Genomic DNA, 27,597 nt, shown 5'->3' with positions numbered 1-27,597 from the left:
CAACATTAGGCAATGCAAAGTGCCAGTCCACATTATGAATATTGCTCTGAGCACAGTCTTTAACTACCTGCTTTTTCCACCATTTGAAAAACTGGGCAGTCCTTATGAAAGCAATGGCCTCACCTGTCTAAATGCAGGACATTCAATCAAACGCAGCAATGTTCATTGTCTTTCATTTGATGCACATAAATATAGGCGGGAAGGGGTAATGCATAGGTGTTTGGTATTTATTTACCTGATTATATAAAAGATAAAGATATGTAGATGAAGAAAACAGGTTTTGTGTTCTTTCTTCATTTGTTTAAATGTGGATAATTACAGAGAGACTTAATCCATGATGATTGTCAAGTAAATTCTGCCCATCCAGAGGTGTCCATTAAGGGTATGGGCATCAAAACCTGACAAAGTTGTTGAAATGCTGTTGCTCTCCAAATCATAATTAGACTGACCTTATATGCTAAAATAGAAAAAGAAGATACACTTCTATTTTCAGTCTAACATGCTGACACTCAATGCAAAATGTGTGATTACATTGTCAAAATCTGCAATGTCTTTAAGGTATGCTAGCTGTTAGATTATGGGTAGATAAGCTTACATGAAAAAAGTACAATGCTCGATTTCTCTGTTTACAACTCTAATATTCCCAGAAAATGTATGAAAACAAACTGAGTAGTTAAAAAAATTCTATTCATAGCGCAGTTTTGGTTGTTGCTGAGTGAGAAAACGGGGCTGCCTGTTGTCTCTAGTGACTAACAAAAGGTGTCTGTTTTGCTCTGTGTGCCCACACATTTACAGAACCTAACCCCTGAAGTCAAAGCCCATTTGTCTCACAGCAAATTGGCATGTCTAGACTTTTTCTTTTCTTTATGAATTTTGGAATGATTGTTTTATTTAAAATTTTTTTACTAAGCTCTCAAGTAAACCGCATTAGGATGCATAATAAATCATTATTAACGCAGATCTCTACCTCGGCGAGCACCTGAGCACAATCACCCTCCTCCCCTCATATTACTGTCAGTGACAAAGTCCAAAGTGTGGTGCTTAATTCCTAATTGGGCATTTTATGAAAATCATTTTCATGAATAAGTGAGGGGACGTGGGTTGCCTTCACTCTGGTGCGTGTCATGCCTGGCAGAGAATAAAGAAGAGGTAGATAAGGGAGGGGCACATTTTTTTGCCAATGCTGTGATGCCCAGTGAAGGATAAATCTGGCAGATGCGACAGAGATTTATTCGGTGCAGAGGGGATGGATAAATGAATGTAACCACCTTGATGTAAGCCCCAGCCTTCTCAAGTACATCATCACCCCATTTCTTTACCCCTATGAAGACACATTTGTTGCAAGACTCAGCCAGGCTTTAAATTGAATGAAGGAGGTCACTTTTTAACTGCTCAACTGACAAGTACAAGCTGGTGTCAGTTAAGTCTTTGATTCTTTCTATCACCAGTGTTTTAATAGCCCTTTTAGGACATCAGTCTTGGAATGGCAGCAGAGTACAAACTTTTAGGAAAATTTAAAGAATGCTTGCTTAATATAATACAGATACAGAGGCAGCACCAAGTTTCACGTGTTGAGTCCCTATTCAAGAGGAGCATGTCTGAAGTCACGTTCAAGGCCCTAAACTTTGGGTTTAGACATAAAACCATGTGTTCTTCACTGTTTGAGCAGGTTTGGTGTGCTCAGTCTAGACTTTGATTTGCTGGTGGTTGTTGAACAATCTTATTGTGTCATGCATGTTCTCTTTCTATGCTATGCAGCAACGTCTCTACCTGTTGCAACCTTGATTCTTCTGCTTTGGTCAGAGGGTCTTTTTAAAAGGCCTAACCATTCAGTACTGCACTTCCATAAAGCAGGGGGATAACTTTTACTCCCCAGTATTGGTCAAGATCAGAAAACATTGGATTCTACTATTCAAACTTAACTCTGTCATGTATTAGACACTCCTTGCCAGGTAAATGCTTATATCTTTCAAACACAGCCAGTTTGAAACACAGGTTTTTGTTTAGAATCCATCCATCGTCAACAACTTATCCTGTGTACAGGGTTGCAGGGGGCTGGAGCCAATCCCAGCTGTCATCAGGCGCAAGGCGGGGTACACCCTGGACAGGTCGCCAGTGTTTTTGTTTAGAATTTTAAGTATTATTATTATGGTGTTATTTTAGTCTTTGGAAAACTCCCTCCGGAGCCACAGACGACATTAAACAGCTGTCTCCACAGGCTGAGTAATAATAAATAACAACAATAATAACTTTATTTGTATAGAACTTTTAAATACAGGTAACAAAGTGCTTTCCAGCAATCAATGCAAAACATAGACAAGTCAAACCAAAATCAGTATCACACAGAGTGGTGTACAACAAAGAAAATAAAAAATATGGTCAACAAGTCAATGTGCAAAAAAGGGACAAATAAATTACGCATTACATAGTGGTTTATAATCAATAAAGAAAACATAAACAAGTCAATATACAAATAGTGGAAAAATAAACTTATGAAATCTTTGTTGTATAACTGTGTCTTAAGAAGTGAGATGAAACCAGGAACAGACTCTGCGAGCCTGATCTCCTCTGATAGACTCTTCCAGAGTGTAGGGGCCCTGATGACAAAGGCCTGTCTCCTTTGTTTTTTAGCATAGACCTTGGAATTGTTAGCAACTACCTGCCAGAGTATCTTGGCTCACACAGGGGTAAAAGCTTATAGATATACAGTATGAAGGTGCCAGCTCTTGCCTGGCCTTAAAAGTGATTAGAAGAATTTTAAAATCAATCCTAAAAAAAAACACACCAGCCAGTGCAACAATGCAAAAACTGAGGTGCAATGGTTAAAAGAATTTGCAGCGTGGTAAAAGTCAAGTTGCAGCATTTAGGACTAATTGACCTTTTGCTAAGCCACGCCCCGAATACACTAACTGAGGTCCGACACTTTCATGGCTACGCTCCATTGACTCTAATGTGAAAAGAGTTGTTTTCTTTTCTTTTTTTTATGGCTGTATTTTTCTAAGATCTGGTCAAACGCTGTTCGTGGGGCACTTGTAATAGTTACAGTTGCTACCCAGAGAGGTTGAAAGGAGAAGTACGATTTATTCTCTTTCCAAACTCTAAAATAAATCCAGAAAAATGTCAGCTGTGGATTGTCCCTAATGTAATGTTAGTTAGCTAACGCTAGCTAACTTCCTACTCAATGGAATGTAATAAGTCCCAACTGTTCTGCTTTTTAATGATTGTAATACCAATAATGAATAGTGGCCTACCCAGCTGTACAGGAACAGTGTTGATCTTTAATATCGTTGTCTTTTGTCTCAGTCGTCGGGGATGCGGTGGTTCACTTGTAATGTGTGATCGGTAGGTTTTCACGTCCGTTTGAGTAAGTTTGACAGCCTGAATACAACCTTCAAATGTATAATACAACTGTGTGCTTCTTTCTGAGATCACTTTTTCCAGCGCATTTTACAATATTTCTCCAGGGCGTGCAGTAATAGACAGTAGCAGCACAGGCAGTTTGTCGGACTTAGCAACAGTAACTAAAGGAGGCGGGGTTTAGCGAAGGGTCAATTGCAGGTGATGAAAGGATTTCAGGTATAAATGGAGTTTCAATAGTCGAGATGACACACACACGCTTAACACAACTTTTGCTGTTTTATTTCCTTATCTAATGAAATGTATGAAATTAATTGTCCTTATGGACTTTATATCTAGCTTTGGCAATATTGTTTCTATACATGCCAATAAAGCTAATTTGAATTTGAATTTGAATTTAAAAGCATGGATGAGTTTCTCTTGATCTGTGGCTAAAATAAAATGTTTAACCTTGGCTATATTTCTTAAATGAAAACAACATAACTGAACAACCTGAACAACTTTCATTACATGGGGCCACATAGTACTCCCCATGACGAGTAAACTGATCTTGATGTGCAAAATCAATGGAGTGCCCCTTTAAGTCATGCTCTAATGTGTATATTTGTCTGAGAGATATGTGATTCTGTTGAGTACTGTTAATTAATACTTTTTTGTGAGAGCTGTTTGAGAAGTCAAATATTTGTTTACAACAGTTTCAAGGCAAAGTGTGACACAGAATTACCATGAACTCCTGTAAATTGTGTGCAAAAATCTGTCTCTGTGCAAACAATACGAAACAGCTTAGAAAATGGCTAACAATGTTTTCCACCTAACTGAATTCTGTAATCAAGCTGATACTGTGCTGCTCTGCCAGATCTCAGAAAAAAATAATCTCCCATCTGTTTTCTTCTTGATAATACAGAAGGTATGAAGGGTCCAAAGAAGAAGGACAACAGTGAGGATATGGGTTGTAGGAAGCATGCAGGCGTGTGCTGCCAACAGAGAGATCCCTCCAATGTTAAATAAATTACAGCACAGACTGAACTGTTTGATAATATCAGTCATGACTGAGCAGATAAAAGATTCCCTGGCATTTACAATGTTTTTCCGGAACATGCCAAGAGATCTGTTGAGTAGCTGTCTATATGTTAGTGTGCTGCTGACTGGGTAGAGAGTACAGCTGAGATAAGCTCCATGTGGGAAAACAGTCAGGGCTGAACAAAGCTGTCTCTCAGTTTAATCACTGCTCCTGTGTAGGTTTGAAGGGCAATACATATGGTGAGATAAAGTCTCATGCAGGCAGCATCACCCACAATGTACATGCCCATTCACAAAGGGCCTGGTTAGCCAGGGAGAAGCTATATAATCTTAAGATGATGAAAAGCCCATTAAATGCTTTGAGGTACAGCACATTATGCTTTCCTGATGTTGGTTTAGTAATAGATGTATATTAATTAAAATGTGGCAGTGCACAGGATTGTGTATTTCTGACTGCGTGTGTGGTGCAGGAATGTGTGACAGTGTACACAGGGAAAACTTCTGCTTACATCTTTAACAAGCTATCCATCACAAGGAATTCATTTCAAGGCTGAAATATGAGTTGTGGAGTCTAATGGCATTTTCCAACTGAATTAAAATCAGTTTCCTGAATGACAACAATCCTTTCTCTGATGTGGTTTGAAATCGCGCAACAAAGCTAATCAATTTCCATGTCTGCAATAGCATAAGTAATTTCTTTTGAATATAAATCCAAGAATACAAAGAAATGCAGTAGATGGCTACAATGGGATTCAAAGATGAAAACACGATTTCACGTTCTTTTTTGTCCTTGCTCTGCTTATTATTGTAATTTACATGTTATCATCTTTGATCAGGTTTTTATGTGCATGTAATTGCGTAAAAAATGTATGTATGTGTGTGTGTGTGTGTGTGTGTGTGTGTGTGTGAGCCCGTTTCAGCATGATAGGGCTACATGCTTGTGCCCGTGTTTGTGCTACTACGCGAATCTACAAGAAAGCAGGATATTAAGTCGTTCAAGAAAAAGGTAGATATTCTGAGCCAAGTAATTGAACATAGAAGTTTAGAAGTAAGGAATAGCTATGAACAAAAGTGTCTCAGTAAAGTGTGAGAGAGGAAGTGACACTTTTAAACCTTTGCTGCAATCTGTGCTCCCAAATCACTGTGTCTGGATGAATGTATGTCAGTTTGTCTATATGTGTGTAGGCAGTTGATAGGTACCCTGCCAGTGTTTCTAACTACACATCAGTAGCACTCTGTACCCTCTACTCTGATCCACAACTCTGCCCCCCTCATCCCCACCACCACTCCACCACCATTGTACCCCTCCCCATTAACACACCCTCTGCCTCTAATAGAGTTCACTGCACACCACTTTCCACCTGAACACGCAGTAGAGGAGTGCAGCTAATAGCAGTTGCACAGTTGGAATACATGGGTGTGAGCTTGAGTTAATATATGCCACTAGAGCAGTGTTGGCAGACAAGATTGTGTTATCTGTGGTGCTGTGTATGAGCACAGCCCATCTGTACGGCGACACCCTTCATAATGAACCGAGCTGAGCTGTGACGGCTGTCTCTTAGCCTGTGCTTCAGTCCTGTGCAGCACTGACACCTCTGATGCGTGTACAGTATCGTGTCTCTGTATCATGAACAGTAAAAGAATGTGCCACATTTATATGTCACTCTTTAGGGTTCTTTCAACATGAGTCTGACAAGAGGTTTGAGTGAAATTGGTGGAAATGGTCGTATGGTGCACTTCCCTTTATTTTCCCTCCATTCAGCACTTGAAACATTAAAAGCAGCTGTTTGTAAAACCATACTTATTCCCCTCTTTGATATTGAATGTTCTATGCCCTCTTCTCCTGGTTATATTAAAATGCCATGATATATAAAATGGGTCAGACCTAACCTTTTCCTGCTTCTCTTGTTCTTCAGGGGCGGAGGCCATGTTTTCCCAGCAGCCACAGGACCTGGTGGTGGTGGCAGGCCAGCCTGTGACGTTACCATGCACTATCCCCGGTTACCATGGTGTTGTCCTGTGGATCAAAGATGGCTTGGCGCTGGGAGTTGGCAGAGACCTCTCTGGTAAGGAACAGCATTTATCACCTTGCATTTCTCCATCACCCTCAGTTCCCTCTATTAATTAAGTTCTCCAGTATAATAGCTGCTTTTTGTCATCTAAAGCCTCCACATCAACCTCATACCCTCAAAATATGCCAAATATATAACCCCAGAAACAGATAAAAGAGGTCTCATAATAGTGTGTTACAAAATAAGTATTATATTACAAGTGTTACATAGGAAAACCCAAAATTATATCACTCAATATCAAACAGAATAAAAAAATCACTCTGCCTCTGTGTTAGATGCATACCTAAATCTCTTATCCTATCGCTGGCAGAGAAGCATAAAAATCTGAATGAAATGTGAAATCAATAGTGGCACTGGTCTTCCTCTGGTGCTTCAGGCTGTTAAATGGCTTTTTGAAGAGTAGCTGGCATCCTCTAATTACACTGCACCTCATGTATAATTGCCTTAATTGTTTAATTTGGAGTAAAAACGACTACTGCACTGTCATCTAGTAGCCTGTTGTTCTACCAATCGAGGCTTAATGTATATTTATGACCTTGATGAATTTCAAGGAAACACATCACTCCTCTAAATAAACATTTACCACCTTCTGAAGCGCTGAGATATTGAATGAGAAAACCCATAAAAGCGTAGTGCACCCGCATCATCTTCTGAAATGATCATTAATGTCTTCCAAAACAGAGATCTATTTGAATATGTACACAGCACTCCATACACAGCAGGATGCGCTACTCTATAAGGGCACGGAATTTACCTCACACACCACCTTTGTGTAACCACTGAGAAATAAAAATGATGACATTTCAAAGAGCAGTGACAAAACGTTCAATTGCATCCATTTTCAACACATCAACGTCTCTTATGTTTCAGGAATGATTAAAGATGTATTTCACTTGAGACTGGTGGTCTTCTACCCTCCGACCTTTAGCAAACGCTCAGAGAGGCCTTCCCTGTTGCGAATTGGTCTGTAATTAAACCTCAGTGCCTGACAGAACCCCAGTAAAGCCATCCTATTCCCTCTTCAGGTTCTTATCAGACCCAGGGGAGGATGAGAGGTTGCAGTAAACAATGGTCCTGCAGTCTCTGAGTCTCCTTTGGAGGAAGAGGAGGCAGACAGGGACAGTACTTATGATTGCTGGAAATAGAATGAGAAAGAGAGAGGAAGCAAGAGAGAGTACAATTTTATTTAGGGTCAGAGTGGAGCAGAGATGTAGAGTTTGTTGTATCCTCCTCTATTTTTATTGATTTTAAAAGACAAGACAATCAAGATGAAATCTCATTTCAACAACAGCTGAAGACAGAGGAAGGAATCGAACGGAGAATATAGAGAGAATAGTGGCTCACAACACTCAAGGGAACTTCAGTAGATCAACCTTTAACACACATCACATCTGTGAATAGTCTAACAGTCACAGACGAGATGCAGTTATCCTGACCTTGCCCTCCTCCAACAATATTCTCTTATTATTATTTGGCTGAATAATCAGGCCCGAGATGTAGAGTTGGAGTGATCTTTCTCACTTAAACTGTTTCAAAAATGCACAGGGTTTTGTGTGAGGAGGAATTGCTGTCTGCCTGGAGAAGATAGGTAGAATCAACAGTATGATACAGACAGGGGCTGAGTGCCTTCTATTGAGATGGATGACACTTTTTTTAAATAAAGCGCTCCACAGCTGTCCTTTTTATCACTCCTGCCTACATACACAAGCAGTGCTTGCAGCACTAAAAGAGTAATGGTACATCCACTGCAGGATGTACACAATGAAAGGAAAGTGGCAGCTGTATACATAAAAAGTGCGACGAATCAAATGTTGCATGGAGCATTTCCATAATATAGGTCTGCTCGGCTATTCATGTAAAGGAGCTGCGTCGGCAACGTTGTGCTCCGCCTGGGACCTGTTTCCATTCACAGGAGCAGTGATTAAACTGAGAGAACTCTTTCACTATTCAGAGCAAGAAATTACAGCACAATAGCCAATGATGCATATCTGTCCCTGAATTTCCCATTCATTCCCTTTTGTGTCACGCTTTTCCACCCTAATTAAAGAAAAGTAAAATAGCCCCACAACTGCTCAGAACACACCAATCAATGACATGAATATGCATGCCAGAGAAGGTATCTGCTACGCGTGATGATAGTGGCAACAGACAAAGCAGCTATAAGTGAATTCTCCTGGTGCGCACGCAGTGAAGATGGAGAAGGAGGTGTTTGTTTACATTCCACCATACACTTAGGATATAGGAGAATGAGCTCTTGAGAATAGAGGCTGACAATTAGCAAACCTTCACCAGCAGGCATGTGACACTAACCCCTCAAGAGCAAACTGAACACCAGTCACCTGTTCACATCTGCAGCTAACCTGTTTCTATCCCCTGATGGTTACACTGTTTGAAACATGTTCTAGGTGAATGCTATAAATCATTAGGCCATGCCTCAAATGTCTGTATACTTATATGCACACACTCACATGCACATACACCATTGATTCCAGCCTCAAGACAAATCCATTTCCACCTGATGGATTCATTACTCCTTAATGGGCCTATTTTACATTGTTTGCTTTAGGTGACACATTGTGTCTTTGAAAATCGCTGAGATCTAAGATCAATGGCCCTTTATAGGCACACATCACATGTGCAGAGGTGATCAGTCTTCATGTGTGCCATTATAAGAGTCATACTGACAAAGTGTGTGATCAAGGTGCTGATAACGTGGCAAAAACACTTCACAGCATGTTTTGAAAATGATATTTCAAAATTCTTATCATTTACTGTCCACCACAAATGCAAATTACTTTTCCTTTTGGATCTTGCTAACGCACAGAGAGAAACTGGAACAGAGCCATATTTTCACACAGCAAAAAATATATTGAGTTTGCCAGAGGCACAGATGAGGTAATTGGCCAGATCATCTGTTTGTGTAACATAAATGTACATGGCTTATACCTTGGTGCAATTAGGCATTTTGAAGTCAACTCTGTTTCTGAGCAGGTACAATAACCTCTCGCTATGCGGACCGGAGTCAACTCAAGGTCACATCATTTAGAATGTGCAATGATCATTACCCTTGTGATCCGCAATGGCATTATTGCTTTGAATCTCATCAATGAACATAAAATTGAAGCAAAATGGTTCTCTCGTGACCTTGTGCACATAATGGTGCGTCCTCTATTTTAGACATTATTCTGAGCATGAGAAAGCAGAAGGCTTATTTTCAGTCAATGATTATTAATGCTATTAATAGAAGCTTTTAGTTGTGATCAGGTATCTATTAACCCTGTTACATTTACAACCTGGTCTACTGAAGCCCCGCTATCACTCAGTGTAGGACACACTGTAGCAACTCATGTGAAATTCAAAGAAAGGGGATGTTTTATCGCCTGTGTAACTAGTTTTCCCACAAAACATCCACAGGTAGGCTTGCCACTAATTTTGCCTTCATCTGTTTATCTTGTCCCCAGCTTTAATTTTTAGATTCTGGCGTTCTTTTGTCCTTTGTCCGTCCCCCACCGTATGGATTAAAGGTTACACGTAGGAGGATGAAATGCAAAGGGTGGCTTAATCGGCTGTAACTCACCCCACCAGCATAGTGTGAGGCCCACTCCATGCTCTATTAAAGGCATCTGGATTCAACGAAGCAACAGTCACTAATTGGACTTTGAGCATACAAGGGGGTTTTGCACTAGACAAATGCAAGGATTTAAAAGCTGTTATAAGGCTGGCCAGTTTGTTATGTTCCCTTTGGGTGCTAAAACATATAACCAGCCTGTAAAACATTTACAGTGAAAGACTGAAGTGTTTGCGGATCTTTGAAGTGAACCTGAGTCAATGGTAAGCTGTTACTGAGAAATCAATATTTTTATCCCCAACATTTGTTGGCAACGACCCAGCAGTTGGATGGGCACTGATAGCTGTTTTGGACAGGAAATGACAAGTGTGTGAGTCTAAAGTGTGAAGTTTTCTTTGTCAAAGCTACAAAGTTAGAGTGAGGCTTTGCTAAAAGCCTGGCCTTGTTCTGCTGTAAAATTATTCAATCCTATCCACGAGTTTCATCATTGATCAATTACTTAAGGGCCACTGGAGGAAAAAGCAGTTCTTTGCTGGAAATGCTTCACAGTTTTTCTCAACATTTTTTATGAACAGACATTCTCATTTCATTCTATATAGTGTATCCCTAGTAATTACAAAGATGAAGGGAGGAGAAAAAAGAAAAGGGGTCTTCAGAGACGAGCAACTCCAAAAGCATGCAAATATCCCATAAAGCTTCCCAGTCAAAGACATTCTTCTTCCTGCTTATTTGCCTCGGTGGAGGGATGCACTCCACAACACACTCTCAATGCATTTTGCTATAATTGTTAAGGGGATACCTTTAAAACCATCTCACTTGACTTGTGTAAAATGCCCAGGTCTCTTGGATATTCCTCTGCTTTCTTGCATTATTAAACAATAAATCATTTTACAGAGCAATGCTGAAACAACTCAAACTCTAGCTGTTCCTGTTTACGGTTGCAGTAAAACATCATTCTCCAGAATGCAGCAACCTCCACAGCAGCTCATTAACATTTCCAGGAATGCTATAATGTCATGTTTCAACATTGTATGAAAATGTGAGTAAATTAGCAAATGAACAATCAAAAAAACATACTCACTATAAATCTATAATAGTCTCACCTGCCGCCTATTTCGATCATCTGGTTACTGTTGTTCACTTACAGTTAACACACTCAAGCCAGCATTTTAACATCAACAACATATTTGTTTATGTCTTTACCAATTAAAACCAACAACCTGATAATAACATTCATGTTATAGCTGATGGTGTATACATGTGTGTATTTTTGTTGTAGTATGCAAGTATTCAAAACTATTCAAAATTACCTTCTTGCATTTGGCAAATGAGCAGTATTTTGATTTTGAAGGGGGATTAAAATGAACAAATGTGTTTGCGCTGCAGGCTATCCTCGTTACACAGTGATTGGCGACCACGGTTCAGGAGAGCATCATTTGCGAATCCAGCGTGTCGAGCTGATGGATGACGCTGTGTTTGAGTGCCAGGCTGTCCAGGCTGCCATGAGGTCCCGTCCTGCCCGTCTCACTGTGCTGGGTGAGTCCAAATTAAACACACACTGACTCCAAACAACACCACTGTACTAGCGCCAGCCACCTCCCGACTCCCATCACTGAGCTGCAAAGCGACTCATGGAAAAGGCTTCACTGGCTTCTTACTCTCAGAGAGCTTCTGAGGATTTAACGTCCACAATGACGAAACCCCATCAGCATCACAAAACCAATTTAGCTCATATGTATCATCCCAAATACTCAAACGAAATCTACACTCTTGAGCCTAAACACTGGACAGAAGTACTACCAGAGCTCAAGGGGCCCTAACAAAAGTGGTGCTTCACAACAAAGTAAACAGTATGTGTCCTCGTTCACTTTCCAATTGCAGAGAAAATATAAATATAAATACACACACAAACAGAGGCACTCACATGCAATCTAACATGTTAAAAAAATCTTCATTGAAACCTTAGGACAAAAGATAAATCTTGTATTAAAACCATCAGAAAGGAATTAAATCAATGCTAATGTTTCCCATTTGGCAGAGTGTCAATATGACTGAACTTTTACAGACCCTTACATTTCCACTTTAATTTCCTTCCTCTGCATGCAGCCTCCACTTTCATTATTACTGTAAGCTTGAGAGGTTACTGGTTCTTAATTAAACTTTATTGGGTTATCATTCAGCATTGCCATTTCTGCCTTATTGAGTAGCACTATAGCGCAATCACTGGCTCACGTTGCTTTCTTGGGCCCTTCAAGCTTCCTGCTGCCTCCTGTCTCCTGCTGCCTATCACAACCTCCCTCACCAGAGGATTGCTGGAAAGATAGCTTGAGTCAGTGACAGAGCAAAAGAGAACAATGGAGGAGGAATGAGCATGAAAAAAAGAGTAGAGCGAGAGAGAGTGGGGTGTCTGTCACGCACTGTCCTCGCCACGAGCGACTGATCCGCCTTATTGATCCGGCCTAATGAAAAGTGAAACTAACGATTTGTAGAGGAGAAGGCAGCAGGAGAAAAAGAGAGAGGGAAGACAAATTGCGGCATAACGTTTCTCTGGCTGCCAAGCCCCCTGCAAATGGATATGAGTGAATAATTACAGATACTACAGTGAGCTAAAAATGTCTGTTGCAACTGCACTTGCCTACCGTCTACTGTTGTCCTTCTTTTTCTACCTCAAACCTTTAGCTGCTCTGACATAATGCTTGACTGAAAGAAGAGTCACTGACAATTCAAGATGTGTATCTTTACATCTCATTGGATATGATCAATTCAGCTGTTAAACTACATTTAATTTTTTATTTAATTAATTTCAATTCAATTCAATTTCATTTTAAGCAATAAGCAATATTACCACTAAAATATCCTATTTAATGGCAAATCCTCTTGCCTCCTTAGTATCCTTTCAAGATTTTCCATATGTATGAAACGTCTCGGTATGTAACCTTTGTTCCCCGAGAAGGGGAACGAGAAACTGCGTCGGTGACGACACTATGGGAACGCCCCTGGGCTTGGCAGGGCTGAACTATGAATGAAACTACTCCAATCCTATTGGTGTTACTAGAACGGTAGTGTGTGACGGCGTAACCGGAGGGGGTATACAAGCACGCCGGCACATAGGACACATTAGCCCTTTCTATGAAGCAAGGCACTCCAGGCGGGATGAGGTGTGGTGGACCGACGCAGTGTCTCGTTCCCCTTCGAGGGGAACAAGGGTTCCATACGTAACCCAAGACGTTCCCCTTCGAGGGAACTCGAACTGCGTCGGTGCGACACTATGGGAACGAGATACCCACTTAGGCCGCACTGAAACCCCGCCTGCCCCCAGCGTGCAGAACCTGATGGCACAACTAGGAAGAGAGCGCACGGGTGTCGGGTGCAGAAGGCAGGTCCAGACTGTAAAACCGGATAAAAGTGTGAGAGGTGGCCCAGCCAGCTGCATCACACAAATCCTGGAGTGACGCCCCTGTGAGAAGGGCCCTAGAAGCCGCCATGCCTCGAGTAGAGTGCGCCCTTACGGCCATAGGTGAAGGCAAACTGCGCACCTGATAGGCCAGGGAAATAGTCTTAACGATCCAGTTGCTGATGGTGTGTTTAGAAGCGGGGAGCCCAGCCTTGGGGGACCCGAAACACACCAGCAACTGGTCTGCTTTCCTCCACCGGGAAGACCTCAGAGTGTAAATACTCAGTGCTCTGACAGGGCAGAGCAGATGAAGTCTCCCGTCCTCCGCCATCACATGAGGTGGGGGATGAAACGCCTGCAGCACCGTGGACCCTGCCAGTCTGGCCAGAACCATAGGGACATAACCTGGACAAGGGTGCAGGATGGCCCTGACCCTCCCCGGGGCAAACTCCAGGCATTGGGGAGACACCGAAAGTGCCTGGAGATCCCCCACCCTCCTCAGAGAGGTGATAGCGAGGAGAAAGGTCATCTTAAGGGTCAGGTGATGGCCTCAGCCGACTCCAGGGGTTCGAAGGTTTCGAACCACTGCCAGGTCCCAGGTGGGAACCCTGGAACGAGTCACGGGTCTAATCCTCCGGGCTCCATGGAGGAAGCGCACGACCAGCGGACGCCTCCCCAATGGCCCATCACTCAGAGGGGCGTGGAATGCTGCAATGGCAGCCACATATACTTTGAGCGTGGACGGGGAGAGGCCAGCGGAGAAATGGTGCTGGAGGAACTCCAGTATCACAATTACCGAGCAGGTAACTGGGTCCACCGCCCGTTCTCTGCACCAGGTGGTGAACACATTCTACTTTAGGCCGTACATCCTTCTCGTGGACGGGGCTCTGGAGCTGAGCAGCGTTTCGACTGCTCCTGTCGTCAGACCCGCCTCTAAGAACTGCACCCCCTCAGGGGCCAGACCCATAGCTGCCACAGGGCGGGGTGCGGGTGAAAGATCCGGCCCTCCGCCTGGGACAGCAGGTCTCTCCTCAGAGGGACCTGCCAGGGCGGGCCCTCGAGGGGCGATATTAAATCCGAGAACCATACTCGTGCCGGCCAAAACGGGGCTACTAGTAGTAGGCAGACGCCGTCCTGGCGGACCTGCTCCAGAACCCCCAGGAGCAGAGCGACTGGGGGAAACGCATACAGACACAGCCTCGGCCACATCTGTACCATGGCATCCAGCCCTAGCGGGGCTGGGGGTACTAGGGAGAACCTCAGGGGACAGTGTGCCGTCTCTCGGGACGCAAACAAGTCCACGTCTATGGGGCCGAACTCTTCGCATAATAACTCCACCACCTCGGGGTGGAGTCTCCATTCCCCGGGCCTCAACCCCTGTCTCGACAGCAGGTCTGCTCCTTGATTCTGGGTCCCAGTGATGTACATCGCTCTGAGGGACAGCAGTCTCTCCTGGGACCACAGGAGGATCCGATGTGCCAGTTTGCATAATGGGCGCGAGCGCAGACCCCCCTGATGATTCAAATAGGCCACCACCGCCGTATTGTCGGTCCTGACAAGGACGTGGCGACCGTGGAGAGCGGGCAGAAAACTCATAAGAGCCCTGAAAACCGCCAACATTTCCAGGCAATTTATGTGCCAAGAGAAATGATGCTCCTCCCAGGAGCCTCTCGCGAAGCGGTCGTCCATGACCGCGCCACATCCCGTGAGTGAGGCGTCTGTTGAAATAATTGTTCGGCGACAGATTGCTCCCAACACAGGACCTTGGGACAGGAACCAAGGCTTCCTCCATACAGACAGGGAACGAAGGCATCCGCTCGTAACCCGTATCAGACGGAGCGGATTTCCCCTCGAGGAGAATCCCTTGGATTTTAGCCACCACTGCAGGGCTCTCATGTGCAGTAGTCCGGAAGGTATTATACTGGACGCTGCTGCCAGAAGACCCAACACCCTCTGAAAGTGTTTTACAGTGATGGCGCGGCCTAACTGCACTCTGGTCACTGAGGATAAAATGGACTCGATGCGTGCAGAAGTCCCACACCACCTCTAGGAACGCAGTCCGTTGGGCAGGTGTCAGCACGCTCTTCTTCGCGTTGAGCTGATGATGGCTGGGATGGTAAGCATCCTGAACCTGAATCTCCTCAGAGATTGGTTCAGGGACCGCAAATCCAAAATCGGACGCAATCCTCCGTCCTTCTTGGGGACCAGGAAGTATCGGCTTTAAAAGCCGGCTTCTCTGACTAGCAGGGAAATTAATTCTATGGCCCCTTTCTTCAGCAGAGAGCGGACTTCCTGTCCCAACACCTGGCTCTGTTCTGCGTGTACTGTAGTCCCGACCATCCCGCAGAATCTGGGGGGGCGAACCAGGAACTGCAGCCTGTAGCCATCTACTACTGCCCCTCGGGGCTGGTGGCCGTGTCCCGCGGGAATCCCCAGTGGCGCCCTGAGGCGGAGGACCGCCAGGGAAGGCTTGCCGGTGAACCACGGTTTGTGAGCCCAGTCGTGTTCCGGATGTTGCCCCTCGGGGCGGACAGATCGGCGAGGGCCTGCCGGCGGCTAGCGCGTCCCGAGCGCTGAAGCGGTGGGAGAAACAACGCCTGTTGCTGGAGCCACCATGAGAGAGGGGACCTCGATCGGCCTCTCTCAGGGGAAGGGGGGCAGGGAGGGGGAGAAGGCGGGGGGTGGTGGTGGGTCCCCCTACTCAAGGTCTCAGGACCTCTTCCCCCGGGCCCACCGAGACTGAATGACGGTCCTCAGATCCGTCTTCCCGGGGGGCTGTGATGCCTGCAAGACAGCCATCGTATGTAGGCTGGCACCAGCTCGACCCGCTGCCATGTAGGCCTTGCCCACCAAATCTGACGTCATCCGAAACGGTTTGGTGGGAGCGCCGGCGTCCGGAGGGATGAGGCGAGGTTGGGAGAGAGGTAGCTAGCCAGTGCCTCCTCCACTCGTGGCATCGCTCCGTAGCCGTGCTGTCTGATTCCTGTAACGTTGCCGTAGTCCAGCCGTCTAGTTTCATCTAGTTTGCTGCCTGCCGATGGCTGCTGCACCGCCTGTGGCCAATCAATGTGCAGCTTGGCCACGGCCCGCGTCACCACTTCCAACAACTCCTCGTATCCTGGCGTGCTTATATACCCCCTCCGGTTACGCCGTCACACACTACCGTTCTAATAACACCAATAGGATTGGAGTAGTTTCATTCATAGTTCAGCCCTGCCACGCCCAGGGGCGTTCCCATAGTGTCGTCACCGACGCAGTTTGAGTTCCCTCGAAGGGGAACTACCATTTCATTTCAATACAGCTCCATGTAGGAGTGAACAACTGCCATACACAGAGGATGCAAAAAATCTTGATTTTTGTTTGAATCCCCTTGACACTGTGATTTTCTGATTTGGCAAATGCTACACTGAATGCCCAGAATAATTAAAACAAAAAAATGATTTGCTGATGCTTGCTTTCGACTGCAAGCAATGTACAGGAGCAGGAAGTGCGGTAGTTGGCCCTACTTTATTTATATAAACTTACCAATCAGCACTGAGAAAGGGGAAGCCTTTATTACCTATTTGGCTGATTTAGGGTGAGAGAGTTTATCATTCTTCCCCATAAGCCTGAATAGAGGGTGTTTGTTTAATCCCCTGCCGAGCTAGCTGACTTCTGAATGCACTGCCAGGGAGAACTCCAGGCTGACATCCACACAAGGTAATGGAGGAAATATATGCAAGGCCTGTGTCACTGCAAACTCCGAGCTGTCAATTACTTGCCAGTGGTGACAGAGTGTATCTATCGACTTGGAAGACAGCTATGGCTGCACACACCTATGCCGACACACACACACAAATATATATACACAATAGGCTTACACACACCCCCACATCCACCAGCACACACACACACAGCCTGCCTTTCCCCAGCTGACAGCAGAATAAATCTAAAACCCTCCCTTCCTTCTTTCATAACTCAATATCAGCCCAAACTCCTCCATGTGCCATATCAGAGGAACTTTGATAGGCTTGGAAGTAACATAACATAAATATTTACTAACACATAGAGAAAGACCTTTATCACTGCCAAAGAAAAGATACTACTGTGTTTCCATTTTTCAGCTTTTCTTCTTTGTAATTTGCTAAGTTTGTCCTGGAAAGCAGTTCCTCCTATTGACACAAAGATGTAGCAGCAGTGACCTTACTTGACTTGCCCATTTATAAGAAGCACTGGTATATATGTGTAATGAGCAGCAAAGGCCTTTTATTTTACTTTAATTTATTTCAGCCAATACTTCAAGTGGACGACAGAGCACACATCTGAACACATCAACATTTATAAACAATACTGAAAGTTCCTTCATCAAAAGAACAAATGGACGGTGAAATTAACCCCTCAGAGCCTTTGCATGACTTAGCTTCTGTTGCCAAAGGAGAATCAAGGGCTTGGTGAATTAGTCATGAAGGAAGAGAATGGAGGGTTTCAGGTCCAAAAAAGACCCCTGAGGCTAATTATATCCCTCGCACTAAGTTGGCACTGCTCCAGACCTTTGCTCTAATCTTTCTACCTTAGGTTGGGGACCACGAGAACAAAGGGAAGGGAGATCACCATTGTTTGATTAACGTGTTTGGCTGAAAATCCACTTTATGGTGTTCAGTTTTTTGGTAAATCGGAAGTGTCTCATAACGTCATACTGAAATGTGGTGCCATTTATTGACTCATTGCTGACATTTTGATAGATCCGTCTGTCTTAAATGTTTTTGTTTCTCTGTCTCAGTCACCCTTTCTCTCACTTTGTCTTTTTTTCTGCATGAATCACTAAATCATTCCTAGTTAATGCCGAGGCGCAGATTCATTTAATTACGTAATTCTCTTAATTTCAAATACTGTGTTCAAAGGATTCGCAATTAATGCAGAGACGCTTTGTACATCCATGCAATTTCCGTTAATGGAAAAAAAATGGAATGGCTCGATGGAAAGAAATTGCTCATCAGGTATTTACTAGAGATAAACAAGTGGCTGAGATGATTTCTCACTATTGCACTCATTTCCATGTGATTAATTTGAGTTGAACTGCTACCACTATAGCTTTTAATCAGCTTGGGTCACATAAACTCATGTAATGAAATTTTTGTCACTTTATCCTTAAAACCTAAAGCATAGATATTATTAATTTTTTGCAAAAAACAAGTTTGCCAAGAATGAGACAAAGTGTTGCCTGTCAAACTCTAGCAAGGGCAAGCGAGGTTGATCAGCTTGGTTTACTTTAAGATACACTTTTAACAAACATTTCATAATTATTTACCTCCCTGTTCCATCTCTGCCCAGTGCACGGTCATGAAGGTCATGTTGCAGACCACGCTATTGAGCTCCGGCAAAAGCTGGGAAATGCTGGGAATTAACCTTAAAGCAAATAAAGAGTGGTTAGAAAGCTTGACACTTCGTTAGAAGAAAATATTTCACTTCACTGTAAACAAAGAAAAACGCATAGCCATCAGGAACTAAAAGCAATGCAATTATAGTAATAAATTCATATATAATTAATACTGTATATGTTTTTAAATGTCATAACTCGGGTATCATGTAGAAAAACATAATACATTATGCAAGCCAAGTATTTTTAAAATGTGTCTGAAGACATTACAAATGAGCCAATGTTTAATTAGACTATGTTTAGAGTTAATTATTGCAATACTTATAATGTACGTAGCAGGACTCATAGAAAGTGTTCTCAAAATTCATATTTGTTCAAACAACAAGAGTGTGTTGTTGATTCTCACTTCTTTTTCTTACTGCTGCTGTGAGTTAAACAGTATGCTATTTTGTTAGCTTTACATTTGTACCCAAATCTGGTTCATTCCATTATGTTAAATTAAACATATGTACAGTTGTTGCAGCGGATGAAACTTCCAAGACCTTCCACAAGATCTTTCAAAATGGCATTCATAAACAAAGTATGACGCTGGACTTCTGACAAACATAATTGATAGCATGCCATTTGAATGAGCAATTGTGTGCAAGATATTTGTATTCCCTTTCCTACATTGTTAATGTTTCGGACCAGCGCATTAGCAACAATATTCATCTACAAAAAAGCCCAAGGGTATCTTTTGTTATTGTTGTTTCAAACTGCCAAAGCTGAATCAGCCATTTCTGTGAATAAGTCTGAATTCATTATTTCTCAAGGATTGCACTGCCAACCTTTTAGTCATGGAGGTGAACTTTGAGGGCAGGGTTAAAAAAGCTACTGAAGAATTATAAGTTTTTATACAGAGAAAAACACAGCCCATTAATGTCTATGCTGTCCGTTGTGCTAACCTTGTGCTCCACTGAGAGTGTGCGAGTTGTTTCACAACTGACTATATAACAATGAATCCAATTTGGCTATTATTGTTTCTTGGAAAAAAAAAGCTCATGCAAAGAAGTAATTTTCCTCTTGTCTCTGTTTGTCTGTTCACCTGCGCCATTATTATTATTGGGGCACGCAGTATGTTGTAAATAGTCTCAGGGTAGCCTCTGTAGAACACTGTGACAGCTCAGTAGGGCTAGAAGTAACATTAGTCTGCTGTTTAAGGAGTGGTGTTAGTTGTTTTATTACCTCTAAGGATTTTGTGCCTCATACTGCATTTGTTGAGATGCACATGTGTTTTTTTTGTTTCCTTATTTCATCATTTAAGGTAATAGAAATGAGTCATATGCATTTCCCAATTACTGAGTGGTGCTTTTAGAAGTAGACACAAAGAAAGAAAAAAGCTTTTGAGCCTCCAGTGTAAGTAACCAATTTGTCTCTTACAAAAGTTAATTTAGGTCTCGCCAAGAATCTCAGTCGAAGTATGGGAGAGATAAGGTGTCCTAAACGGCAGTCATGCTGGGAGAAAATATGACTAACGTTTTATTTCTGCCATTTTGTCTGAAACATGAGATGGAATGATAACTACATCTATGATATCAGAAAGGATGTGAACAGGTGCGTGATTATGGAAGACAGACTGTATGTAGGATGTTTTTTTTTTGTCAGCATTTCAACAGAAGGAGGAGAAATGACACGATGCATCTGTGCTCTGCAAAACAACAGTACCAACTGTGTACAGGTGCTGAGCTGATTTGAATTCACACTATTGTATATAGATTTGATTCAGCTAACTGTAATTGTTGATAGCAAACTAACGATTAGCATGAATAAAAATCAAAAACCATAGCGGCTAATGATTGCCAGAACCTGAAATAAGCATTTAAGAAAAAAAAGTTTTTAACTGCGATTATGGAACCTGAATCCCAAAATAGCTGACTGCCACCCTCAAACTCGCACACACACACATATAGCTATATAGCGCAAAACAGCTGAGTGGTGAGCCACAATGTCAGCACCCTCCCAATCTGTGGAGAGCAGCTTCTGTGGCTGCACATGAAGGCTCTGCATGTCTCTGACAGCTCTGGCATCTCCCCACTCCTCGTCTAATCTTCATCCTCCCTTCCCTCCATTTTATTTGGCATGTTCTTTTGGTAGATGATGACACCAGCACTACCAAAAGATTTATAAACGTGTTTATACTGCACTTAAAATGTTAGCCAAACTGTGTCCGTGTGTACCCCAGCCATTGAATCTTCTTGTTTGTCCACTGTTCCTTTAATTTCTGTCCGCTGTCTTCCTCTGCCTCCCTTTTCCCCACTGTTTCCTTCCGCTATCCCATATTTGCCCTCCAAGTTTCTTTACCATGCGGTAGCACACAATTTCTTGCAAATCAAATCTCTGCTACTTTTTTTATTTTCTGTACAGTCATCTGTGCTGTTTGTGATTGCCATCTGTCATCGTGTTTATGAGAGAAAATGATTTTGTGTATTTTTCTCACTTTGTTTTTCATTCATTCACTCATAGTTTTTAGCATCTTTTGTATGTGTGCATGTGGGTCCACATGACTGAGGATATTCTGGCTTTCAAACAGATGTACAATGACAGCACTTGAAGAGCCGGTGATTTGGGCCAGTGAGCCACACATGTCTCTTGTATCCACCTGTGTTGGGTATTCCTCTCCTCTCCTTTTTGTCTTTTTTTCCCCTGATCTATCTATCACAAACTCTGCAAGCTGTCGCGCTGAGGTGACAGGCGGCCCGTGCAAGCATTCTTCTGAAATAGACAGGCGAGTCAGGAAGTTCATTGCTGTTCAGGACACGTCTGCTGAAGCACAGCTCTACGGCAGCTACACATTGCCAGCCTCCCCTCCCCTACACCATCCAGCCTCCTTGTGGGGAGCCCTCCCTTATTCATTCGCCTCCAAATTGCTTTTTCTCCCTTGCTCATGCTCCCGGAAAGCTGGGGTTCTTGCAGAATTTTATTGGCTGCTTTGGAAAAGTCCCCCAAATATTGGTTTGGCCTGGAAAACCCAGCAGATTTACAGTAACACCAGTTGTTACCAGACCGAAGAAGACTTCTCAGCCAACTCCAGCACATGTTATCAGCTTCCCCTCGCATAAATTCAAGTTTTATGTTTTGTGTTTGTGGAATTTTATGTTCGGTGTTTGGAGAATTCATATGCATCACGGGACAAAAAGGCAGCTTTATATTCCACAGGGTTTATTCAGGCCCCTCTCAGAGGTGACGGACTTACTGCCTTGCATTGTTGACTTAATTACACATCAATATGCCTTGGTCTCATTTATGGATAACATTGATTATGCAGTAAAAGTAAATGATCTCACTGAATTCCAGGCTTTCTGACATCACTGTTTTTTTTTTTTCATTTTGATTGAGTGTAGTCAAATATGTCCACCATTGGTAGATTTGGAGATATAAATGAAGCCCAAATCTTATCTCAGACTAGGTGCGGTGATGGACCTCCATAAGACTTAAGCAGTCTTACAGCAAAATTGTGGAATTACCCATCTAAGGGACTGGTTTAGGTTAGTGTACGCTGTGACATAGCAATTGGATTTTTCACTCACACAAAAAAGGGACTGATTGGAGCGTATAACTACCATGACATCTATGTCATGATCTAACAAAGCCAAAAAACCCCAACAAACTCTTTTTCAAATGATCAAATTAATGAACTGGCTGTTAGCTTATGTCTATTTTACAGTATTTAGGTAAAACCAAAGGCGTTATATATTTGATTAATAGCACAACCGCTTTGTGACTGATCTGATATTAGTTATCTTTGGTTTACATAAAACCTGTAATAACTGAAACACATGTCCATGACTATTCATGCACTGGAGAATGTAAATTTGTGAAAGTGTTGAAAGGGATTACAGTAAGAAAAGAAAAAACTAAGAAAAAATTAGCAAGTGGAGCAGAGTTTGCAGTGAGTCTGCCCTGTAATTAAAGAGGAGCGATCAATCTGTACCACTGACCACACTACTTATGCCAAGTCCATCGAATGGCTGCAGTAAAGAGCTAATTTAGAACCATTAGGGACTGCCGAGTTTGCAAACAGCCCAGTAATGATGATGGCTGATTCAAGTTCAAGGCTTGGCCTCTGTATAACTATCAGACCTGGCAGTCATAAGGCAGGGTCAGTGGAGGATTTCAGATGAAGAGCAAGAGCTAAATATCTATTTAAATAATTTTTTCCTAGACATTCATTTGTATTCAATGGATGTTGGGTTATTGGTCACATATTTTCCCATTTCTTCAGCGGACATAAAGGCTTTCACCTGCCAAGAAAAAGAGCGTAAATGTTTCCTCTTTTACTGGACAATTGTGTAATTAAGTCTAACTGTTTTTTTGCCTTGGTGAGTTGTCCATGCTCTTTTAGTGGTGGTGATTTCAAAAAGATTCCATAAGAGCACATGCTGAGAGCATTGTGCATGTGGTACTTACACAGAAAACAATTTCAGTCCAGACAGTCACAAATTGTCTTTACCCTCCGCATACTCTAAGATCTCAAACACAATGGAGGACAGAAACATTCAAAGATATGGGTGCTGGGTGGAGGCAGCCAGCCATGCCCGTCTTCTCTCTATCTGTTCACCATTCACCCTCAGTGTCTTGCTGGCAGGTAGCCCTCCAGGGGGACATGTGACCTCCTCTCTCCCATGTAGCTCCGCTGTGCAAAGAATCATAAAGTTCTCTTGCACTGTATGCTCTGACAGCCCTTAATGGTAAACACATGGTTAAAGGTCAAAGGAGGTACATTGTGACCTAAAGTCTGAGGGTATAACCTTGTTGATTAATGGTGTCACTTTGTTACCCTGTAGCACTTATGTATAGACAGTAATATGTGTTAATGTGTGTATAGGAGAACTTTTTACTTTGAGAGAAAGCAAAAAAAATGTCTCTGATCTCTCTTTCTCTAAGAGTCTTGAGCACTTGTAAGTAATAGCAGGAAAATCACCTCGCTTGCATTGCAGTGAGCATTCAAGTCTGAGTCCTATCAGTCACATACTGTCATGCTTTTCTTTCTAATCTCCCACTCTCCATAAAAACCCTTTTATGGCTGTATATTATATTCTTGACATTTAATTAATGTTTCAGTCATGTGTGCAAGAGAACACTGACAGAAAGCCAGTAACACTGGATCTCTGCAATCAACTGTCACAGTGCTATCACTGAGCCTCAAAGTTTGTTCATTTTCTTCAAACGGGAAAGCTGTTTGAGAGTCCCGGCTCATAGTGTTTTTCACATGCTCCTTGTCTCATTTGCATACCATGCTGTAGCTATATTCTTAAGATACATATAAATTAATCCGATCTTCTTGACCTTGTTTCCAATTGCTAATAACCGACCAGAAGGTGACCACATTCTCACAAAGATTCTTTCTTACTTGCCTAGATCAGCACACTGTGTTGTCTGATCTGCTAATGCTGACCCGAGATTGCTCTACCTCTCCCTACCCTTTGCATATTAATGAAGACCAGATGAAAGGGACCCAGCCAGAATTAACACTGCATTTCAAACACACAATAGTAACTAGTGAGTGGGAATTGTCTTTGAAATTGCAAATTTACTGGTCAAGTTATTAGTCTGGTCTAGTCAGCATCCAGAGTGCATTGTTCCCACACTGGTCTGGTCTTTTTCATTGTCAATGTGTGCTACTGATGGGTGTGCTTTTTGATAATTTGGACAAACAAACCTATTGCCTGTCTTTTTGTCTTTTTTGTAATGGAAAGGCATTAGTCATATGAGCAAAAGACCAAAACGCCTCCGCCATGCACTAATCAACCACAGCACTTGAAGACTAAAATGATCTTGTGCCACAGAACTGGAGTGCAATGTTAATGTAGATGACCAGCTTCAAGGTGCTGATCTTCATGGTTTGAATGATATGCCACAAATGATATGTGACCACTTCTGCATTAGACTAAAATCTACATCTTAAATTTGTAATCCTTAAGATTTCAGTCCTTGTTGATTTTGGGACACCCTTGAGCAGCTACAGTGCTTTGTCTGAAATACAACTGGTGTATCGGATTACAGTTCAACCAAACAAACTTGTTTTAATAGAGAAGTCTTTAAAAAATATTTCCAAACGTGATCTGATTTCATGGTGCACCGGGGAAGTAGTTTTCCACACAACAAATCTCCATGTCTTGTTTTGTAGACACATTTTTAATAAAGGATTGCAGTAACGGCGCTACACTCATCAATGTGACAAACACATTGCCTTTCCTGCAATGACTGTGACTGCTTCACAATAAAAGCCAGGTGAATGCTTTCAATGTGAGGCAGCAATAGTAGCAAATATTTGGTTAGCATTACAAGAGTGAACAGTAAGCAGTAAGGCTGATATAAAATTTAAAACAGTGAAACACTGAATCATGGGCTGCATAATTTTATGTGAATCTCTCGTGTGTAGGAAGGTATATTAATCCAGTGCAGGAATACAATGAAAAAATATAATATAAAAATTTAATTACAGAATGTACACGGCTATTGCTGAAAGATTTATGACCATAAATAGTATCAAAAGCATGGTTTGATTTCATGAAAATGTTAAGGGTTATAACTATAAAGTTAATGCAGTATCTAGATCAGAAATAAAACAAGTATTGTTTGATTATTTTTAAAAACTTAAAACTAAAACTGAGTTAAGTAAAGTGATAACTGAATTTTCTGTAAGTTATTTCATAGACGTGCGGGCAACATAACACTGTATGCACACTTTTCTGGCACCACACTCTCATTTATGTCCATAAAAGAGCCTTTTTATACGGATTATCATTAAACGTACAAAACAGTATCCCAAATTACATTTTCTCTCTCTTCATTCATCTGAGTGGTGTTTGACAGCCTAAATCTAGCCCATAACAACCTCTTCTCCAATCATGGTGCTTTTGCAGGGGAATATGGCAGCTGCCTGCAGCCTTTGATTTCATCTTGCCCAGATCTGCATTGTAATGAGCACTCAGGTCAATCAATAATTCACTGCAGTTTCACATATGAAAAAAAGAAAAACAAACACATCGGCTCATTGGTAAAACAGGAAAAGGACTTTGATCAGTACCATCTACAGGCACATATAGCACAGTTGTGATGCTTTCTTCTCTCTGTTTACATCTATGTCTGGGGGCTTATACATAGACTGAATTACATTTAATGCTGACACGTATGTGTGTATTGTTTGTATACACACATAAATGTGGGGAAATCACATCTGCTTTGACTGATGGCAGAGATGATTGTTATTTAGAGAGTCGTGCTGTGTAAAGCTTTTCATGCCTCAAACTCCACCATCTATTGCTAGTTTTCGATCAAGCACAGGATAAAGCTACTTCTTACTGTGAAGTCATTACTGTCATTGAATGAGTAACGAAAGTCGTGGCTTTTATTTTCTAAGGAAAAATAATCTGTATACAATAAACCAAAGTACTCACTGTTTCATGAGGGTTAGGTGCAATGCAGTCAAATCCTTGCAGGTACCATTTGAAATTATTTTTTCTTATACGGTGTAGACTTCTAGTATCACAGTGTTGTGGAAAGGCTATTGGACAGAATTGCATGTAAAAGAAAAATTAGTGAAGTAATTAGATGTCAATATGCCATTCAACAAAAATAACAATTACATGTTGAATAATAACTCAGTTACATGTCTATATACTTTAATGATGGTCCAGATTTCATGTGAATTAGACAACCAATATTGGTTTCCTAATAATATGCAACACATTTATTATCATGTGGCTAATGCCCTCTCTTACTCTGTTTCTGTATCAATAGTTCCCCCAGAGGACCCTGTCATAAGTGGAGGGCCAGTGGTGAGCCTAAGGGCTGGCGACCCACTCAATCTGACTTGCCATGCTGACAACGCCAAGCCAGCAGCCTCAATAATCTGGATCCGCAATGGGGAGGTCCTTAACGGGGCCATGTACTCCAAGGTAAGCATAGAGGTGTGTGTCATACCAGGTTGGACCCGCCTGGGACAAGTTGGGGAGGGAATGATGACTGAGGGTTTGGCTGTGCTTTCATTCTCTAGACCAGTTTTTATAAAGGTAATCTGAGACAGGGAATGCGTGTCTGGCTTTGCTGTAAACAACTACTGGAAACGTGCTACAATTAACATCCATGAGATGTTCAGAGTGACTGCCTGAGTCATTGGTGGGCGTTTGCCTCAGCATCCTCCGACTGTTTTTTGAAATGAAATCCCTTGAAAATCCAGGTTGTGTTTTGATTACAAAAAAAGAGGCCTGGCCTTTTTTTCCCAGTATACAAAAACTCAGACAAGCAGATGGCGAGCTCATGGAACTATCAGTGACTTTACATTCTCTCTGGTGTTTTGATCTCCTCCTTCAGTGGCATTTGTCTCTCTTCATCTTGCCAAACTGTTATAAAATATACTATGTCACTTTCTGTGCTGGAAGCTGCCTGAACCTTTCAAAGTATGATTCTCACTGACAGATCACGTTCCCACTTTTGATGCCATAGTATACAATGGCCACTGTTCCCACCAGCCTGGTGTCATGATCACCTGACCCCATAGACTCTGAACTGACATTCATCCTCAAGGCTAATCTTGCAATCAACACTGTCATGTTCTATTTCAGTTTAAACAAAGGACATACAGACACCAGGCACTTTAGAGCTCTAACACCCCCCGCCTTCCCTCGATCCCTGCACTGCCTCATCCCATTATCGGCTTTTTTCAAAGAGCAGATAAATGCCATTGATTGGACTGGGGTACAGCACCAGGCCGATTTGAATAAAGTGATTGCTGGAGGTGTCACTTGCTAATGGTGGGCGGAGAGTGCGCTTCCTGCATTCACTTCCT

The 27,597-nt window shown here is 42.4% G+C and overlaps 1 protein-coding gene across 1 annotated transcript; it reads left to right on the top strand.

The window, feature by feature from the left end:
* Positions 1-6,060: 6,060 nt before the first annotated feature.
* Positions 6,061-26,735, top strand: LOC119916793 (kin of IRRE-like protein 3; the record flags this gene model as incomplete). Its single annotated transcript, XM_038736754.1, has 4 exons — positions 6,061-6,076; positions 6,294-6,443; positions 11,404-11,553; positions 26,550-26,735. Coding segments are annotated over exons 1-4 (502 nt in total), but the record flags the coding sequence as incomplete, so codon positions are not given.
* Between the last annotated feature and the right edge of the window lie 862 nt (positions 26,736-27,597).

Source organism: Micropterus salmoides, unplaced genomic scaffold (assembly GCF_014851395.1).
Source record: "Micropterus salmoides isolate LMB-PRFRI ecotype aquatic unplaced genomic scaffold, ASM1485139v1 Ms_hic_scaffold_2195, whole genome shotgun sequence".
In the NCBI taxonomy this organism is placed as follows: Eukaryota; Metazoa; Chordata; class Actinopteri; order Centrarchiformes; family Centrarchidae; genus Micropterus; species Micropterus salmoides.
The sequence above is the reverse complement of the archived record's forward strand: the minus strand, read 5'-3'. Positions and strand labels throughout refer to the sequence as shown.